This window comes from Mustela nigripes, chromosome X (assembly GCF_022355385.1).
Source record: "Mustela nigripes isolate SB6536 chromosome X, MUSNIG.SB6536, whole genome shotgun sequence".
In the NCBI taxonomy this organism is placed as follows: Eukaryota; Metazoa; Chordata; class Mammalia; order Carnivora; family Mustelidae; genus Mustela; species Mustela nigripes.
The window spans coordinates 38,413,534-38,432,343 of record NC_081575.1 but is presented as its reverse complement, the minus strand read 5'-3'; the positions used below and the strand labels follow the sequence as shown (position 1 = coordinate 38,432,343).

At 42.5% G+C, this 18,810-nt stretch overlaps 1 protein-coding gene across 1 annotated transcript in view; it reads right to left on the bottom strand.

Moving 5' to 3' along the window:
- Positions 1–18,810, bottom strand: part of GUCY2F (guanylate cyclase 2F, retinal) — a 95,447-nt gene that overhangs the window by 7,883 nt on the left and 68,754 nt on the right. Inside the window, 9 exon segments of the mRNA XM_059385195.1 lie at positions 1,324–1,422; positions 5,373–5,546; positions 8,901–8,960; positions 8,963–9,111; positions 10,082–10,106; positions 10,109–10,244; positions 12,546–12,585; positions 12,792–12,909; positions 16,071–16,217. Coding sequence (XP_059241178.1) covers positions 1,324–1,422; positions 5,373–5,546; positions 8,901–8,960; positions 8,963–9,111; positions 10,082–10,106; positions 10,109–10,244; positions 12,546–12,585; positions 12,792–12,909; positions 16,071–16,217 — 948 coding nt within the window.

The following is an 18,810-nucleotide window of genomic DNA, read 5'->3' as shown; positions in this document are numbered from 1 at the left end:
CAGACCAGAATGTGACTTCAATCTTCTACAAGCTTACATCAGTCCAGAGTGCTATGCCAAATCTGCATTGTGGTTCCATGATCAGTTTCACTTCATCCTGGGTTGCATTTCAAGAGCAAAGTCATACACATGCAGCAGTTCCTGGATGACTACTTCCATAGCTTCTGCCATGTCTATGGAGTTCGAAGACTTTCCCAGATGTCAGAAAATTTATTCTGACAACAGCTTCTAAGTTCCGTGCTGCCTCCTTAATCATGGCCGCACAGGCTAGATTGACTAAGACTGGACCCATTGTGCAAGCCTGTTTTTGCACATGAGTGATGAAGAGTGGGGTCAGACAGGGCACCACCCACTGTGATATAGGCCACCATAACATCAGAGACTAGTCTGAGTATACTACTGAAGTTTTGGAAAGATCTTTTCTTGCCTAGTAGCTGCTAAAGCCAGGACTGCTAAGAGCTTAAGTGTTTTTTAAGTATAAAACCCATGAAAACTGTATATAGAACCTATTATTGTTTTCTATGCTTTCCTATAGTAGCATAAACAAATTGCTTTGCTCAATCCTGATAAAGGGCAAGGCATGTTGTGTTTCTGACATTGCCTTGTAGTGGCAGTAAATAACCAAAAAAGAGGTGCCAGCAACAGACAGATGGCATGAAGATTTGTACAGTTTTATTCTCAAAGAAGGGGGAAAAGAAATGGTATCTTTGACACCATGCTTGTTTTGATAAAAACTAAAGATTTTATATACAGGCTAATTGGAATTAATTATTTCAGATTTCCAAGCTCCTTAGGTTGAAGGATAATTGCCAGCTAAATTCAAGAGGGCTATTTGATAAAACCAGAACTCCTAGGATCCTAACTAGTTCAGAAAGAGGACTAGAGCAGTAAACAGCAGTCGGGTGGGAAGCAGCTGATTCTGGTTGTGTCTCCACAAACTAGTTGAAAAACTAAATATGCCAGTCCCATACTTTTTCTTTTTTCAACATGACTTCCCCGAACACACCATGCTGGCCAATTTTTTTTTTTCTATTCCCAAAGGACATTTCTAGTTGTTTTGATCAAATTGACTGTTTCAGTGTCACTTAGCTACACAGCTTCATAGCTAGAACAAGAAGGGTACATATTTAATCCAATATCCCCCCCTACTGGCTTATCATTAGAGACCAGGAAATTTGTGTGTAAAATCTTAATCTTGAATTATCTTTCATTTCTTTAAAAAACATTAAAATATTAGGTGTCTTGTTCTCCTTCCCTCTCTAGAAAAATAATCACTTTTCCAACAGTAGGAGGTTACCATCCCATCCCATCACAGGTACTAATGTAACCTTGTTGATTCCATACGAGAAGCTGTGTTCAAAGTGTCTCCAAACAGGCAGTATCTGGGCATGGTGAGCCCCATCACTTCAGCAACAACTGGCCCTGTAAAGTAGCAGTCAGTTGGGATTACAGTCAACAGGTATATGTCCAATGGTAACAGAGGAACACTTCCAAGGGGAAGGAATGTAGCTGCATAAAAGAACAAAGTTGCCACCAAATAGCTCTGGGAATCTGAAGGAAGCCCTACAGTGAGTAATAAACTCTTTGCCCTACAAGAAAGCAAGCTGATAATGATGCAGGCATGACTACCCTTCTGATTTACACTCTTGTTCCAAGTCACAGTTATACCCAAGATACTTATATCTGTCAATAGGGACAAATAAGCATAAAAGCCAAACCAGAAAGGCCTGGGCAGGGACTCAGGATCCAAGCACGTTTGTTACAATAAAGAAGAAGTGACCCTTTCTTATATGTCTTAGGGTCAGAAGAAGGGATCTCATGGGTTATTTATTTCCCAGGAGAATTATTACTAAGACAATTGGAAAATCTGAAAAGAAGTAGAATTGGCTTTCAATCATTTGTGTTAGGGGCACAGACAAGCAGCATATATAGATAACCCAAGAATATATTATATTTGCCCTTAGAATGTGTTTTGTTCTTACATTTCATTATGACTGTTGGGTGTTCCGACAGTGAACATTACTTGCAAAAAACTTCAGCAACCATAATGAAAACGTAATTCAGAAGTATTTTAAAAATTTGGGATGCCTGGGTGGCTCAGTGGGTTAAAGCCTCTGCCTTCGGCTCAGGTCATGATCCCAGAGTCCTGGGATCAAGCCCCGCAGTGAGCCCATCATCTGGCTCTCTGCTCAGCAGGATGCCTGCTTCCTCCTCTCTCTGCTTGCCTCTCTGCCTACTTGTGATCTCTGTCTCTCAAATAAATTTTTAAAAATCTTTAAAAAAATTTTAAAAAGAAGTATTTAAAAAATTCTCCACCCTTACTTTTCTGGCCTCTGCTCCCTTTCTATTTGAAATTGTTCAGCATTATCTTTTTGCTATTTCCTGAGTTAGAGAAAGTAATTAAATGTTTTTGCTTCAGGAAGTTCTTCCTTTAATTTATAAGAATAAAAATAAATAAGAACTACAAAACTTGTGTTTTTCATTTTGATTCATTTCTTCCCATTCATAAGCATTCATTGGACACAGAGCTAGGCACCAAGGGGAATTAAAAAAAATGTAACATACTTGATCTCAGTTCTATAGGAGTTTATAGTCTAATTAAAGAGAAAAGACTACTAAACAGGAAGCAAGTAAGCAACCACCCAAAACAATGTATGGTTGAAATAAGATAAATGAAGGGGGGGGGCTGATAAATAGGATCCGGTTCAGTCAAGAAAGGTCCAGTGGAGAAGATGGGATTTAATTTGAATCATGATGGGTCGGTAAGATTTGAGTAGGAGAAAAGGGACAAGAATCAAATATTTGTGGTTTGAATTGACCATGAAATATTGGGAAGCTCTCAGAGAAAGCAGTCTGCCTAATTCAGGGGCTCAGGAAAAACTGGAGACAAGATTGGATATTGGGCTGTACCAGATGGAAGACCTTGAACCACTAGATAATTTTGAGCAGGGAATTACATGACAAAAATGATTTTTCCTTTTTTCTTCTCAGATCAGTGTACAGAATGCATTGAATGGGAAGAAAGTAAAATCAGGGAAACCTGTTAGGTAACTGTTGTTGTAATGCAAGCACAAGGTCATGAGCACTGGGAAGGAGGAGATGATAGGGAGTGGGTGGGCAGAAAGGGGAGATGAAACAGAGACATCATGAAAGGAGAACCAATAGACTTATTGGCTCTCTGACAACCATGAGGAAATTGGCATGGGCTTATAATTCATGGAAAAAGATGACTTGAACTTTTAGATATGTTGAATTCAAAATAATGGTGAATAATCTAAGAAAAGATGTGCTGAAGAAGGTTGAAGATGTGGAACTGAAGCACAAAGGAGAGATTGAAGTCTTTTCTTTAAAAGAAAAATGCTGAACATAAGCATTCAGGATGCAAACATGGGTAAGATATGGTTCCTGCTATCAAGAAACTTATAGTCTAGGGGTACCTGGCTGGCTCAGTTGGTGAAGCATGTGACTCTTGATCTCAGAGTCATGAGTTCAAGCCCCACATTTAACATGAAGTCTACTTAAAATTTTTTTAACTTTTTTTTTAAATTTTTTATTTCTTATAAACATATATTTTTATCCCCAGGGGTACAGGTCTGTGAATCGCCAGGTTTACACACTTCACAGCACTCACCAAAGCACATACCCTCCCCAATGTCCATAACCCCACCCCCCTTCTCCCAACCCCCCTCCCCCCAGCAACCCTCAGTTTGTTTTGTATCATGCTTAGCGAAATAAGTCAAGCAGAGAAATTTTTTTTAACTTTTTAAAAAAGATTTTATCTATTTATTTTAGAGACAGCGAGCACTCACACATGAGTGAACAAGGGGGGAGGGGCAGGAGGAGAGGGAGAGACAATCTCAAGTAGATTCTCTGTTGAGAATGTGGGGCTGATGTGGGGCTCTATCCTGAGACCCTGAGATCATGACTTAAACAAAACCAAGAGTTGGATGCTCAACCAATTGAGCCACACAGGCACCTGTCCCCAAAAAATTTTTTTAAGAAGCTTCTGGTCTAATGGAAGGAGAAACAAGTAAACACAGATTATGCTGATGACTATGAAAAGGATGGATAGAAAGAAGCAAGATTGGAAGCAAGGAGATGTTATTGCAGTGATCCAGGCAAAAGAAGCTGGTGGCCTAGACTTAAGTTATGAGAGTCAAGTATAGACAAGACCGATTCAAGAAATATTTAAAAGGTAAAATGCTCAAGACTTGGTAAATGGTTGAATGGTGTAAGGGTGAGGGAGGAATCAAGGAGGTTGACTCCCAAAACTAACTGGAGCTAGTTTCTAGTTCACCTAGTTAAGGTGAATAGTTATACCATCAACTGAAATAGAGAATAAACACAGGAAGAAGAGGAAGCTTATGTGGGAAGAAAATAATTCTGTTTTGGGATTGAGTCTGAGGTACGTGTAGAACATTCAGGTGGAAATTTCAGCAGCAAGTTTGATATAGAAGGCTGAAGCTTAAGGGAGAAGACATATACAGAAGTGGGGATGGAGAGAAGTTTGGGTGGCTCAGTTGGTTAAGCAACTGCCTTCAGCTCAGGTCTTGATCTCAGTGTCCTGGGATAGAATCCCGCATCAGTCTTCCCACTCATTGGGGAGCTTGCTTCTCCTTCTCCCTCTGCTGCTCCCCCTGCTTATGCTCTTTCACTGTTTCTGTCAAATAAATAAATAAAATCTTAAAAAAAAATAGGGCTGGAAGTCATCAGCATACAAGTTGTACTTAAACCATAGATATGAATGAAAGAAAAGTATGTAAGGGGAGAAAAAAAGTGGATGAAAGACAGAACCTTGGGGAACATCAATATTTAAGGGATAGACAGAGAAAGAAGAGATTATCAGACAATGGTAGATAATGAAAGCCAGGTTGGAGTGGGTTGAGAAACAAAAATCAAGATGTGAGGAGAGCAATTAGACCACAACTCAGAGCTTTACAAAAAATCAGGTAGCAGCTACAGTTAGAGAGCAGGAGATTCCAAGACAGCCAGCGAATGAAATGGAGAAAAAGCATTCAAAGAGTGAGGATCATATCATAAAAGCCAGTTGAGGGAAGTTTTAGGCATAAAGTTATCAGGGGCACTCTACCCTTTTTCTAGTCTTCACCTGAAGCACATAGAAAATGTTGGCTCTAAAAAGAAAGGTAGATTAAAAGGTATTGGTACCTAGAACAAGGACTTCTGCCCAATGGGGTAGTATAGGTGTTGGGAAGAGAGTAAAACTTGGATAGGCATAAAGAAATTAGGCACCATTAGACATCTGGATGATCCAACTGCCAGTAATCAGGGGAGCAACACCCTCTCCGACCTTTTCTAATCTTCTCTTGAGGTGCATGGGAATGTCTTTTCTTCCTGTAGCTGGCTGTTGTTACCTGAATGCAGGCCTATTTGAATCCGGACTGGCACCTTTGGCATGTGTCTCATCTTAAAGGTCCCCACAGAGCTCAGGATATCTAGGGACACGTTTGCAATCTCAGCTGCATGCCAACTGCCATTCCTCTTTGGGAGGCCTGAGGCCACCATGTAAGCATCTCCAATGGTCAATACTTGGGAATCAGAGGAAATAGAATGAGCAGACAAATTGCGTGTGTATGTGTGTGTGTGTGAGAGAGAGAGAGAGAGAGATGAAGAAGGCTTATTTCTTGTAAAGTGAGGAAGATGGAGAGACTTCCAGAGATTCAAGGTCTGGCTGCATATTAGAATCATTTAAGGAGCTTTACAAAAAAAAAAAAATTGATGTCTAGGTCCCACACCCATAGATTCTGAAATAAGCAACTTTGCAGTTTCTTGGCTGGCCCTAGAGAACTGTCAGGCCCGCAAGTAATTCCTGGGGGAAGGAAAAGAGGAGATTTGTAGGAATATCCATGGATACCCATGGAAGAGCACCCTAGGAGAAGGTGCATATAATATTCCTCTAGCAAGTATTTCTCCAGAAGATTTCAGGTAAATGAGCTAGCAGCCTTAAAACAAGGATAGAGAAAGGGAAAGGAAGGAGGTGGAAGAAGATATTTGCATTGTTAATATGATGGAGTTAGTTTTGTAGTCCCTTGGGTGTGAGAACTGAGTCTTTTTTCCACCAGCTATCCCCTCCTCTGCTATGCCACTTGTCAAAGGACAGCAGAACCCGCCCTCAGCTGCTTTAAGCTGGACACCTGTAAGGAAAGGCAAATCTGTATTCCTCATCTTCCCAAAAGAGGTGTGCTCACTCTTTAAGGTGACTAGTAAGTAGAAGCTTTTCAAGTAAATCCAAAAGATAAGTCTACTGGAAGGACTTCCATGAAATGTGCCAGTCTGACTCTGCTAGGACAAGTTTGGATCCAATTAAAATCCATGTTCTTCTAGAGAACTGCACTCACAAGTGCAATAGTTATGACCACAAAACTCTGATATCACACTGCCTTGGTCAGAATCCCAGATGTACCATTTACAAACTGTGTGGCCTTGCCAAGTCACTTAACTTCTCTGTGCTTTATTATCCTTATTTTCAAAACAGGGATAATAAGAGTATCTGCCTTATGGAGTTTTCTAAGGACTAAATAACATATGCCAAAGCACTTAAAACCTGCCTGGTGGATAAGTGTAAGCTATCATAATCATCATTACCATCATCAAACTAATATGTCTTAACGCAAGCCATGGGATGGTGGCTATGACTCAGCTCCAGAGAAAGTTCAGTAATCAGCAATAGGCCTCTCATCTTGACTTTCTATATAGCCAGTAACAATGATGCTTTGAATACATGAGACTTTGTACCTCACCATGCTTCCATCCAGGGCCTCCCTTTCCTCGTACAATTGGAGAAAGGGATCCCTGTCCTCAAATAAGTATGCCAGCCTGCATAGAGGAAGGGAACAGGTACACTCCAAATGTTATATGGGAGGGAGAGACTCACTTACTAGCTGGCCGTTATCAAAGAATAGTGGTTGACTCTTCCCCGAAATGAGTCAGTCACTCAGGAGTCCCCACACACATGGGTGAGGAAAATAGAAGGGTGGGGAGCATGGGCAGTGCCTAGCCTTGGTGAAAGACTGTTGTGGGGGACTGTGGGGGGGCATGAGCCAGCAGGAGGACACAGAAAGGGCAGGGGAGGTAAAGAAAAGGGGTTGGTTGAGATGGGTGGTGGCAGGAGAACAGAAACTGAAAACAAATCACCAGCTTTGTAATTTTGCAGTAACCTTCTCACTTCCATTTCAGATTATCAAGAGCTGGGAGGTGATTCCAATTTTACAGGTAAAGAAAATGAAAACACAAACGGGTTTGGTGACTCACTGCTGGTTCAATTTTATTCCCTTTGCCCTGTTGCATTTAATAAACAGGACTGAAAAATTAGATTTCTCATTTTTGGATTTGGAGAGCCCCACTCTACCCTGGAAACAGCCCACAAACTCCCTACTGCAGTCATGAAGTACCAAAATATCTTATGGCCTCATCCCTAAGACTTCAGACAATTGTCTGAGAGTATCAGCTGCATTGATTAAACCAGTGGCTGTGTTACTGCCCACGCTGAATCCTCTTTGATTTTAGTTTCAACTGAATTAGCTTTCGGTGATTTGTTTTCCTCTTCAGGCTGCTTGAGTTCAACAAGTTAAGACAGGTAGTCTGATTCTATGGATTTTTCCTCCACTGTGGCTTCCATGTGTGCTTCTTGATAAGTTTGCAGCTCCGGCTGATTGACAGGTATGATATCTATTTCTGAGCCCTATTTAGATGGCTTGGCCTAGCCCTGAGGCTCTCTACCTGACCTGAAAGGGCCCTGTCTAATCTGAGATAAACACACTGCCCTGTGTGTGATTTGAGAGTTGGAACATTTCAGACTACTGTGAAGGATCCAATGAATAGAGGTACTCATTCCCCAGCTCTACCTTGGTTCCTAGGATAGAGGAGCTGTCTAAAGTTTGGGATTCCTGGGGTATGTTTTTCCATCAATAAGACAAGTATCCATGTTTCAGGCAACGTGGAAATGGCCTTGCACAGCTATAAGATTTTTAGTCATTTTCTGCCTAGAGATAAGACAACATATAAAAATCAAAGGAAGGGAAGCATAGGAACCAAAGGAGTGAATGTAGTCATCTATTCTCTGCTCATATTCAGCAACCTTGGATAGCAGGTATGATAGCTAAATGTCAAAGCTAAATGGGCTCATGGTTACCCTATAGCAATCCCTTTGACCTATGTGATGCCAGAGTTCCCTCCTATATAAAAATGGTACTTAGGGGAACAAACCAAATTTTAACAGCATGTGTTAGATCTACATGAGTTTTACCAAGATGAACTCTGTAGCTGTCACCACCTATGGGCAAAGCACCAATGCTTCTTCTATCGCCCTTGTATCATATCTAGCATGAGACTACCTACACTGTGGTTACTTAGCCACTGAAGTACAATAACCCTTTTGGCTCCAGCCTCTTCTTAGTCTCAGTTCTAGAAAACAGCTCAAGAGAAATCTGCCTGGTGATCTCTTGCTCAGTTCATACTGTTATTTTATAAAGTGTGAGATTGTATGCATTCTGTCTGGCCTTCATTTCTAATATGGTACCAATGGAAGTGTTATACTATTTAAATTTTACATCCTTAATCAGAGTTGGAGACAAACCGTGAGTGACTCTTGACTATAGGAAAGAAACTGAGGATTGCTGGAGGGGAGGTAGGTTGGGGGGAGGGGTTAAATGGGTGTTGGGCATAAAGGAGGGCACGTGACGTGGTAAGCACTGGGTATTATATGCAACTGATGAATCACTGAATTCTACATTTGAAACGAAAATAAATAAATAAACACATAAATACATAAATAAACTTTACCTCCTACATAACAGCATTCAGTAAAATTCCACCTTTTAATTTTGGGATTGCGAGTCTCATATAAAAATTTCTCCCTAGAATATACTTCTCTGCTCAGTAACTTACCTTATAGACATCATGACTGCCTATGACAGCATCAAAGACTGTGTACAGGTCATTAAAAGATCTACCACCTCAATAGGCTCACTCATGGCTGAGATGGTGGCGAAGCCCACAATGTCACTGAAGTACAAGGTGATCAAGTCAAAGCCCTCAGGTTCAACCATGTAGTCCTTTTTGAGGGATTTGGCAAGTGATCAAAAGCAGAGACAGCTATTCCTCAGAGAACACAGGCTTCCCGGCATGCCACACAAACATCTGCTAAAACACAATTTCTCCAAAAACCACTGCCAAGTAAATGAGTAGGAAGAAGATGTCATCTGGGTGAAAACATTAATTCTTTAATTTAGTCTATAAATATATGTTGAATGCTTATGATGTGCCAGGTACTATGCCAGATGCTGGAACACAGCACCAAACAGACAGCCTTGGTCTGTGTTTTTGTGGAGCTTTTCTTTTTTTTCTTTAAAGATTTTATTTATTTACTTGACAGAGAGAGAGATCACAAGTAGGCAGAGAGTCAGGTAGAGAGAGAGGGGGGAAGCAGGGTCCCCGCTGAGCAGAGCCCGATCCAGGGCTCAATCCAGGGCTTAATCCCAGGACCCCAGGATCATGACCTGAGCCAAAGGCAGAGGCTTTAACCCACTGAGCCACCAAGGAACCCCTTGTGGAGCTTTTCCTCAGCTATCCCTTCACTCAGGGGATGATCCCAGGTGGTGGCTTTTACATGAGACCAGTTTTCCCAGTTATCTCCTAAACAATCATGTTACAATATGATCAGGTGTCTTGGAAATTTTGGAAACAGTATCAAAAGGTAAGGCTTTGAACAAGGAAGGAAAACCTAGAAAAACAACTCTGCTACTCTCCTCTAGGACCTCAAAGAACTGATTCTTTTTAATTGGTCAGCTTCCAGGCAAAGTCATGAAGTTACACATAGAAAAACTTAAGCACCAAAAACATAAATGACCAGCATGCTCCACAGGTAGTGGGAAATTAGGAAGGTGTGCTCTACTCCCTTGGTTTCCAATTCATCTTTGATTTGAAGGTGTGGCTCAAACCTACTGGAAGTAGAAAGGGTTCAGGATAGGGGGAAGGAGCAGTTAGTTATGGGTAATTTTTTCTTTCAATTTCTAATAGAACACACTGTTCCAAGGATTCACACTCCTCAGGTGTTCACACATACAGTGGTAGCATCTGTGTTAGAAGATTTCCGTTTTCTGTTTTTCAATTTCCAGCTCTTCAGTCTGTTCCCGGATCAAATCTTACAAGTTGCTAGAATATTGCTCCAAAATCTGAAGCATGGAGTCAATGATATTGGTCTTCTTCCCTTTATTCAAAGTTTTAAACTGAAAGTAAAACAGAAAAAGGACCCAGGGAAATTTTTATTCTCCAAACTCAGAGATGATGGAGTAGGACCCCTTATCACAAACTCCTTCCTCTAAAATGCCAGGGCACAAGAAGTAAACTGAGGTATGAATGGAAAAAGTCACCACTCAAACTCAATGTTACCCTGTCCAATTCACAAGGTTCTTTTTCCCTGAAGCTCTTCCCCCACACTTCTGGCTCTTTGAAGTCTGAGCAAAGGTATTGTGGGAAGGATTCTCCAGCTCTCAGATGCTGTCACATGGTAGTAGCCACTTCAAAGGCAATAGGATCTTGTCTTGAGCCTAGGTCATTTATGAGTGGGATGAGGAGAGAGAGGGCAGGGAGTACTGTTTTACCCTTCTGGGTAATCAACCTATTAAGTCATCCTGACTTCTAATGCCACTGTGTTACCAGTTTTTGGATAGTGGATGGTTCCTTGACCTCTTAAATATGACCCAAGATCTATATGGTAAGATCTACTCCCTATTTCTTACCATCTTTCCACAGAGGTCCAGGAATAATGATGTGCTTTAGCACTTGCCCTTCATGTCCATCAGGGTCATGTAGAAATTCAGCCGGTCTTGGCCCATTCTATGCCCTGATGCCACAGGGTGGTGGCTACATGCCACAGTTTTTTAATGTGCCCTCCTGAGGCCCTGTCCATCTATAGAAACAGGGAGCTTGGCATAGCATTGGAATCACGAGGGGGTAACCCCTCCTTGCTGATGTGTTCAGCACGCACAAGGCTGTGTTTACAACAATAAAAAGACTGGTGGTAGTTTTGCTGAGCAGACATCCAGAAACCTGTCCCAATGAACCTTCTTATGCAGTTGGGCCACACATGGTCCCCTTAGCACTCAATCCCCCAAGGCTGATACCAGGAGTTTCCTTCTGAGCCTGATCCACATCTACAGGTCTACCAAGGTCCTGCAGGTAATCTCAGTAGTCTGCTCAGATGTTTAAGGCTCCCCTATTGCCTGACTCTGGGAACCTCCTTCTCCTTCTCAGCCCATTTAAGTTTTATTAGCTGCAGGGAGTTGGCAGGCTATCCTGGTCTTTCAGACAATCCAAACTTCCACCAAAGCATTTCAGTGAAGGCAGCCCCCACAATGTCCATTTGAAGGCTGTATGATGCACACTCCTTCCATCTATCACCAGCTTCTCTTCTGTCTTCTGAAATAACATCTCTAGCATCAACACAAGGACAAATGCTTTTTCTCTTGCCTCATGGTAGGTTTTCAGAAATGTGACCTTCATGGTCCTTTGCCTTTTCCATACTATTGAATACCTGTTTGAGTGTCCTCAAGAGATCCAGTCAGCCTAATGGAAACATTGTTAGCTGGGGACATGGATGACTTCATACACAGGGCCCCTAAGGCTTTCAATCCACCTCTTTCTTTTTTCCGCCTCAAATACCTGCCACTCAGAAAGCATCTCAATGCTGTACTCCAGCCAGGCTTGAAAGCCTCTCCATCAGAGCTGACACAGCATTCACAGAGAGTACCCTCAGTTTCAGTATCCTGTAGTTTCAACAAAGACCTAAGCGGCATGTTCCAATATGAGAACTGCACCCTAGGTACCCTTGGCAGAGCTTTCTCTGTCCTTTCCTCATTTCCCCCTTTCTATCCCCAACCCTAGGGAAAGAATCAGACTCTTTAGAAATTCAGTATCTTAAGGAGACAGTTTATCATTTTTTTGTGCAATTTATTGCCTCAAGTAGTTCCCTAGGAACTTAAAAAAATCTCCTGCTTTTGTACTCCCCATTTGCACATTTTTCTGTCATGAGCCTCCTTTCAAAGACTCTATGTCTTTCCTTGCTCCTCAAAACTACCTGGTGTTACTTCAGTCGTATACTCAACAGAGTTTTCTGGCATCTCCATAGCAAACATGGCCCTACAAGGACTTGTGCCAAGGGGAAATCAAATACGATAACCCATCTTTTAACAGTCTCAATGCCATTGCCTTGCAAGTGCCCAGTGGTTCAATTCTATTTCTGAAAGGTTGGTTAGGTCAGGTTGTGAATGGTCCAGAATAGAGGTTCATATACCGAAGCACATTCAAATAAGCCATTGCACACTTTGAGGATGTGCTAGGGGTGCTCCAGTATCAAAGGCCTCCAAGTAGCCACCCCAATGCTTCCTCCCCAAGAGGAGTGAATTTTTTTTTCTCTCTCTCTTGCAGGCGTTTCCTTTTACAATATGATGAGAACTCAAGGAGTTCGTTTTGGGTAGGCTGGCTTTAGGATGCCTTCTGGGCAGTGCTGAGATTCACAGAGTCCTTACCTGATTAAATATTTCATCAAAAGTTGGTCACTGGGGGCGCCTGGGTGGCTCAGTGGGTTAAAGCCTCTGCCTTCAGCTCAGGTCATGATCTCAGGGTCCTGGGATCGAGCCCTGCATCGGGCTCTCTGCCAACAGGGAGCCTGCTTCCTCCTCTCTCTCTCTCTCTCTGCCTGCCTCTCTGCCTGCTTGTGATCTCTGTCTGTCAAATAAATAAATAAAAATCTTAAAAAAAAAATAGTTGGTCACTGTTCTGAAGCTTCAGCCCAGCGCTGCTTCATCAGCTGGAGACATTCTGGAGGGGAACACTCAGGAGGAACCATGGGTCTGTACACAGGAGGAGGCTTCTTAACTCTGTCTATGATTTCTGTCCAGAAGTAAGAGGAGAAAGCTTTATAAATCATAGAAAGAGTGCTAAGATTTGACAAAGATCATTGAGTTTTAGCAAAGAAAGAGGTTTGCCAGGAAAAAAAAAATCACAGGCCATCTCCTTTGCTTTCTCCTTAAGTGGCTTGAATATAAATTGTCTCTGAGCAAAGGAAGTATTGGTCAATTTTAGGTTTTAGGTTTTAGATGTGACCTATCTGATGTCAATTTTAACACTATACCCCCAATGATCTGGCTCCCTTCACCCACCCCCAAATCATCTAAACTTTCCAGTCCCCACAGTAGACCCACCTAGCCCTCCCTGAAGGCCCAGACCCAGCCCAGATCCATGCTGTGAGTCCTGCCTGGCCCCTAGGAAAGAGGATTAAGAACTCCAATAAATAGTTCAAGACCTCATCTAGATCCTCCTAACTGCTTGTCCTTGAACTCTACTTTCAGTGGAACATGTACTATGTATCAGACTATGGACTAATGACTTTGAACACATTCTTCCATTAGATTCTCACTACAAACAGATGATGTAGGAACCCTTGTTTTTATTTTACAGAAGGTTCAAATGACGATCAGAGAAAGTCACATGGCTAGCAAGTGACAGAATTTGAATTTGACTCCAGGCAGTCTCAATCTACTACATTGTCCCACTTCCAAATACCTCAGACTTCAACCAGGAGTTCCAAAACTCCCTATTCAAACCCAAAAGCCATTAGTGACTGAGAAGTTCAGATCAGTCAGACTAATAGAGAGAAAATTCCCAGGAAGTAGGAGAAAATAGTTAGCCTTCAGTGTCCTCAGCAATCCACACCGGACCTCAAACTGTTCTCTCTGCTTCCAGGCTAGCCTTCTGCAAGCATTCTTAAAACATGAATTTGGCCGTGTCATTTTCTTGCTTAAAACCCTTTAATGACTTCTCATAACAAACAAGGTAAAAATCTATGCCCTATCACTTCAGCTCATTTCATATCCCTAACCCCCTCCCCAAAGCCCCAACTCCAACAGGCACCAAACCTTGCTTGCCCCACCAGTGTGCCCTTCCCACTCCCTCATTGGCTGTAATACTCCAACAGTGCTGCTTTATACCATACAGTAGGCATCCCCTTGCCTCCATGAAAGAAGAGGAGGTTGTTGCCTCTGACTTCTCAGAAATTTGTGACATCACACTTCTGCTCCTTTAGCCCAGGTTGGCCTATACTAGTAATGTTTTCTCCATTGCAGTGCCTACTACAGTATAATAGATTCCATGTAAGCCAATCCCTTGGAGTATGACTGCCCTCATCCACTCTCTGGTAAATGGAGTCCTTATCTTTTTACCAGAGCACCATAGAGTTGAATGGGTTATCTCTCCACTTAGACCCAGTATAATTCCTGCCCTTGAGGAGCTTATAGTTCAATGGAGGAGCTAAACAAGGACATTCCACACAGGTCAGCACACAGGGGCACACGGCCTGCACTGAAGAGGTCAGAGAAGGCTTTCCAGATGAGGTGACAAAAACTGGATCAGGCAAAGTAGGGAGAAGGCAAGGGCATTCCAGGGACTCTAAACAGCTCTCGTAACGGCACAGAGGTAAGACCATGGTACTTTTAGTCATGTGGTTTGGCTGGAGTGTAGGGAGTGACAGGAGATAAGCTCAGAGAAGTGGCTAGAGGCCAGACTGCAAAGAGCCTTGTATGTCATGTGAGGAATCTGGGCTTCATTTGACAAGTGATGGGAAACAGGAAGTTTTGAGCATGGGACTCTGAGACAGGAAGTGTTGAGTAGAGGAGTGATATGGAACTGCAAATGAGGCAAAAGATAGCTAAGTATTTGGGTTTCTTAGTTTTGTTTTGTTCGCATTTTTTATTTTTTTTTTATTTTGAAATAAATTTAGACTTCCAGAAAAGTTATAAAACTGGTATAATAATTGCCTACTCTTTACTCAGCTACCTCTAATGTTATTAACTTATATAACCATAGTACAAAGGAAATTAATATTGGTACATTACTATTACTATTACTATTATATTGCTATCCTGGTCTTTATTTGAATTTCATCAGTTTTATTCCCAGTATCTGTTTCTGTCCCACAATCCAATTCAGGATCCCATATTGCACGTAATTATCATGTCTCTGTCTCCTTCAACCCATGATTCAACCCATCCTTATTCTGTCCCTGCCTTTCATGACTTTGACATTTTGATGAGAATTAGCTAATTATTTTGCAGAATGTCTCTCATTTGGGGTGTGTCCGATGTTTTCTCCTGGGTAGACTGTTATGCATTTTTTTGAAAATTCCACAAAGGTGACATTGTGCCCTTTTCAGTGCATCATGTCAGGGGGTACATGATGTTAGTGAGCCTTGATCACTTGGATAAAGTGGAATCTGCAAGATCATCTCCTCTGAGGGCACCTGGGTGGCTCAGTGGGTTAAGCCTCTGCCTTAGGCTCAGGTCATGATTCCAGGGTCCTGGGATCAAGCCTTGCATTTGGCTCTCTGCTCAGCATGGAGCCTGCTTCCCCCTCTTTCTCTGCCTGCCTCTCTGCCTACTTGTGATCTCGCTCAGTCAAATAAATAAATAAAATCTTTTTTAAAAAAAAAAAAAAGATCATCATCCTCTGATAGTAAACTTATTATTTTTCCACTTGTAACTACTAAGTATCTAGTGGGTTCATACTCTCAGAATATGCAAATATCCTGTTTCCCCTCAAACTTTTGCCCACTGATTTTACCACTCCTTCATGGATTGTGCCCAACAGGCAATCATTTTGATGAAAGATGAGGATGAAAGCCTATGGCATGTCACGGGGAAAGTATGAAATGACCATGCCATCCAGGACCATCATGAGGGGTACTGAAATACCTGGCAGGGACTGTCTCAAAGGAGAGGAGGTTGCTTAAAAAGAGGAGGGTCCAACATACGTCCTGTAAGTCCTTGGCTTACATCATAGTTTGGAAAGGACCAGCTTCCTGAGTTGGGAAACTTCTTCCAAATGCCTAAATCTGGCTCTAGTCCCACCTGCTCCTCACAAGCTATTTGCAGGCTAGCAGGCAGTTAGCACAAACACATAACTGTGTTCGCTCTTCTGGCAAATTACAACAGCCTGGGTTCGGCTGATGATCTGGGTCATGGCAGGCTCTTGGTGGCCTTTTCTCACCTCCTGCTTACCTTTGACAGGCAGATCCATCATGCAGAATGGGGTGCTCCGAACCAGCACTTCTTGCATGATGATGGCAAAGCTATAGACATCTCCTGCAAAAGAACCTAACATGCTGCCCTTTGGGGTTCTCAACAGTTCAGGGCTGTCCATAGCAACTTTGAAATGAAAGCATTGTTTTAAGAATGCAGGGAGGATTAACTGACAGCCTTTGCAAAGCCCTCAAGGGTTCCAATGGTGCTATTTCATTGACTGCTTTATATTTTTATTAGACTGAGTGGCATGCTAGTCCACCCCACCCCGGGGTCCAAATCTCTGAATCTAAGAAATTGTGCACAGAGAAAGGATACTACTCTCCCCACTCCAGAACCATGCAGGCAGACACAGCGGAGGTGTGGAGCAGGGCAGAGAAGCTTGAAGTAGAAAAACTATCTGGCACTTGCTTTCTTGTTCTCTTGAACCTGCAAGTAGCAATTGGCAGGCTTCCGGGGAAAGGCAAGTACACAGACACTCTGGTTGCCATGGATTTGCTATTTGTTGAGATCTATATGTGTCTGGTAATTTGATTGTGCTGGGGCTTATGGATTCACAAGTTGCTTTCTCCAGGTCTTCTCTAAGAGGATTTGAGGATCTCCAGGCCTCCTCTATACCTCACAGAGCAAAAAGATGCAACAATTCCTTCAAGTCAGTTCTACAAATATTTATTGAGGGTATAGTACATACTGGGTACTACGCTAGGTGCAGGAATGGTGCCAGAGTTGAATTAGACCTTGCCTTTGCCCTTATACGGTTCACAGAGTAATGGGCAGCATAGACATGTGATCCCCTAACTGCAATATGTGGCAGGACTACCTACTTAAGTTAATGTATAAAGAAATACACACTGGGACACCTGGTTGGCTCAGTCAGTTGAGCATCTGATTTTTGGTTTCAGCTCAGGTTGTGATCTCGGTGTCATGAGATAGAGCTCCCCACCCTCTACCACTGTCAGACACTATGCTCTGCAAGGGGTCTGCTTGAGATTCTCTCCCTCTCCCCACTCATGTCTCTTTCTCTCTCCCCCTCTTCCTTTTAAATAAATAAATAAATAAAACACATTTGTAATATAAATGCAGTAGTCAAAAGTTTTACATGGAATCATACAAAATTGCCATTTCTGTGGGTAAAAAATGGTTGATATTGACAATTCCATGAGGCTCAAACTAAAAAAAAAAAAAAAAAAAAAAAAAAAGGAGAGAGAGAAAACTGAGCTGATCAAATTAATCCAGGAAGGTTTCCTGAAAAAGTTAGATCTTAAAGGAGCTTTTTAAAAAAAGTCAAGGATGCAGTTTCCTAGAGCTGAGAGGGTAAGGGCTTTGCAGGGAGGAAGAACAGTACGTGCAAAAGAACAAGAAGTAGAAAGGAGCAAATTGCAGATGGGGGTGGTGGTAAGGAGATTAGCTTGGCTGAAGAGAAGGGCTCTGTTAAGGAATAATGAAAAATGAGAAATGGGGTTGATGAAGTGGGGGAGGGACGGTGGCTAGAAGAATGAGGGCAGAAGGTGAGAGGCCCTGAGAGCCAAATGAAGGCATTTGGAGTGAATACAAAAGGCAGTAGGGGTTCAGGAGCTGGAGAGAGATTTGATGAAAGCTGTGTTAGGAAGATTAATCTGGCAACCTGCACAAGCTGGACTGAACGCGAGAGGCTGAAGTCAGGGAGACCAGCTCAGAAGTCATTACAGTAGGAGCCAGAGGCGAGGTGAAAGGGGCCTGAATAGGGGTGGGGGTGGCAGCAGGAGGGCAGGGAATAAGATACACAGGAAGGGTATAATGAAGAAGTTAGTGACAGGGCTGGGGATGGACTCAATGTGCTCCTTGGAGGGGAAAGCTTTGGAGTCAACAAGGGGTTGAAGTCCAGAAAGGAAGGCTGGAAAACAGTGTCTGCTGAGGGCAAGGGTGGTGGGAGGAAAGTGCTAGCTAACTTTTCATCTTGTTAACTTAGGTACTGGGAAGGGAGCCCAGGGGACAAGCTTTGGAATTTCCTGATCAAAATGGTAGAACAGGGATTTCTAGCCTCACCCCCAATCATATACTCATCTTCTCTCTTTGTCCTCCAGGTATCCCCAGTCTTTGTCACACACCACCACCACCCCCATTCTCCTGCACCCCATGGAGGTGTCTGATATACTCACTAGAGTGGTTTTGCCTTTTTGCCTTCTTGCCTAGTAGGACTTAATATTTGCAAAGAAGACCCAAAGAGACTGAAAGTTACTTTGGTCAAAGGAATGCATTTCTGACTGTGGGATTTCCAGAATACCTTCCTGATATGCTTTGGAGGGGAGGGCAGGAGGGTTATCTCAGAGCAAGAAAAATGCAGCTGTTTCTTCTGCTATCCTCTCTCTTACACATTTAAAAGCATAAAAAGGGAAAAGAGGACAAAACTCTCCAGTAAAAAGCTGGGTGATTAAATACAATCATTACCAAACAGTATTTTCAAAGAGCTGACATGTATGTTGTTAATGGCCAAAATGAGACTTTATTTGCACCATACTTATGTAATTGAAAGTGGACAGTAATGAATGCACTTAGGACCCACCCTCATTTCCCAATCTCCACTCTCAAGTAAGATCCACTACCTACCATTAGACTTGAACACTCAGGGAAACTAGAAAAATTACTTTGGCTTGTTTTGCATCCACTGATGCCCCTACCGACTCTGAGCCTTGCCGTGGTGATAAAAATCAACTGTGGAGAGCCAGTGTGGTGAAGTGCA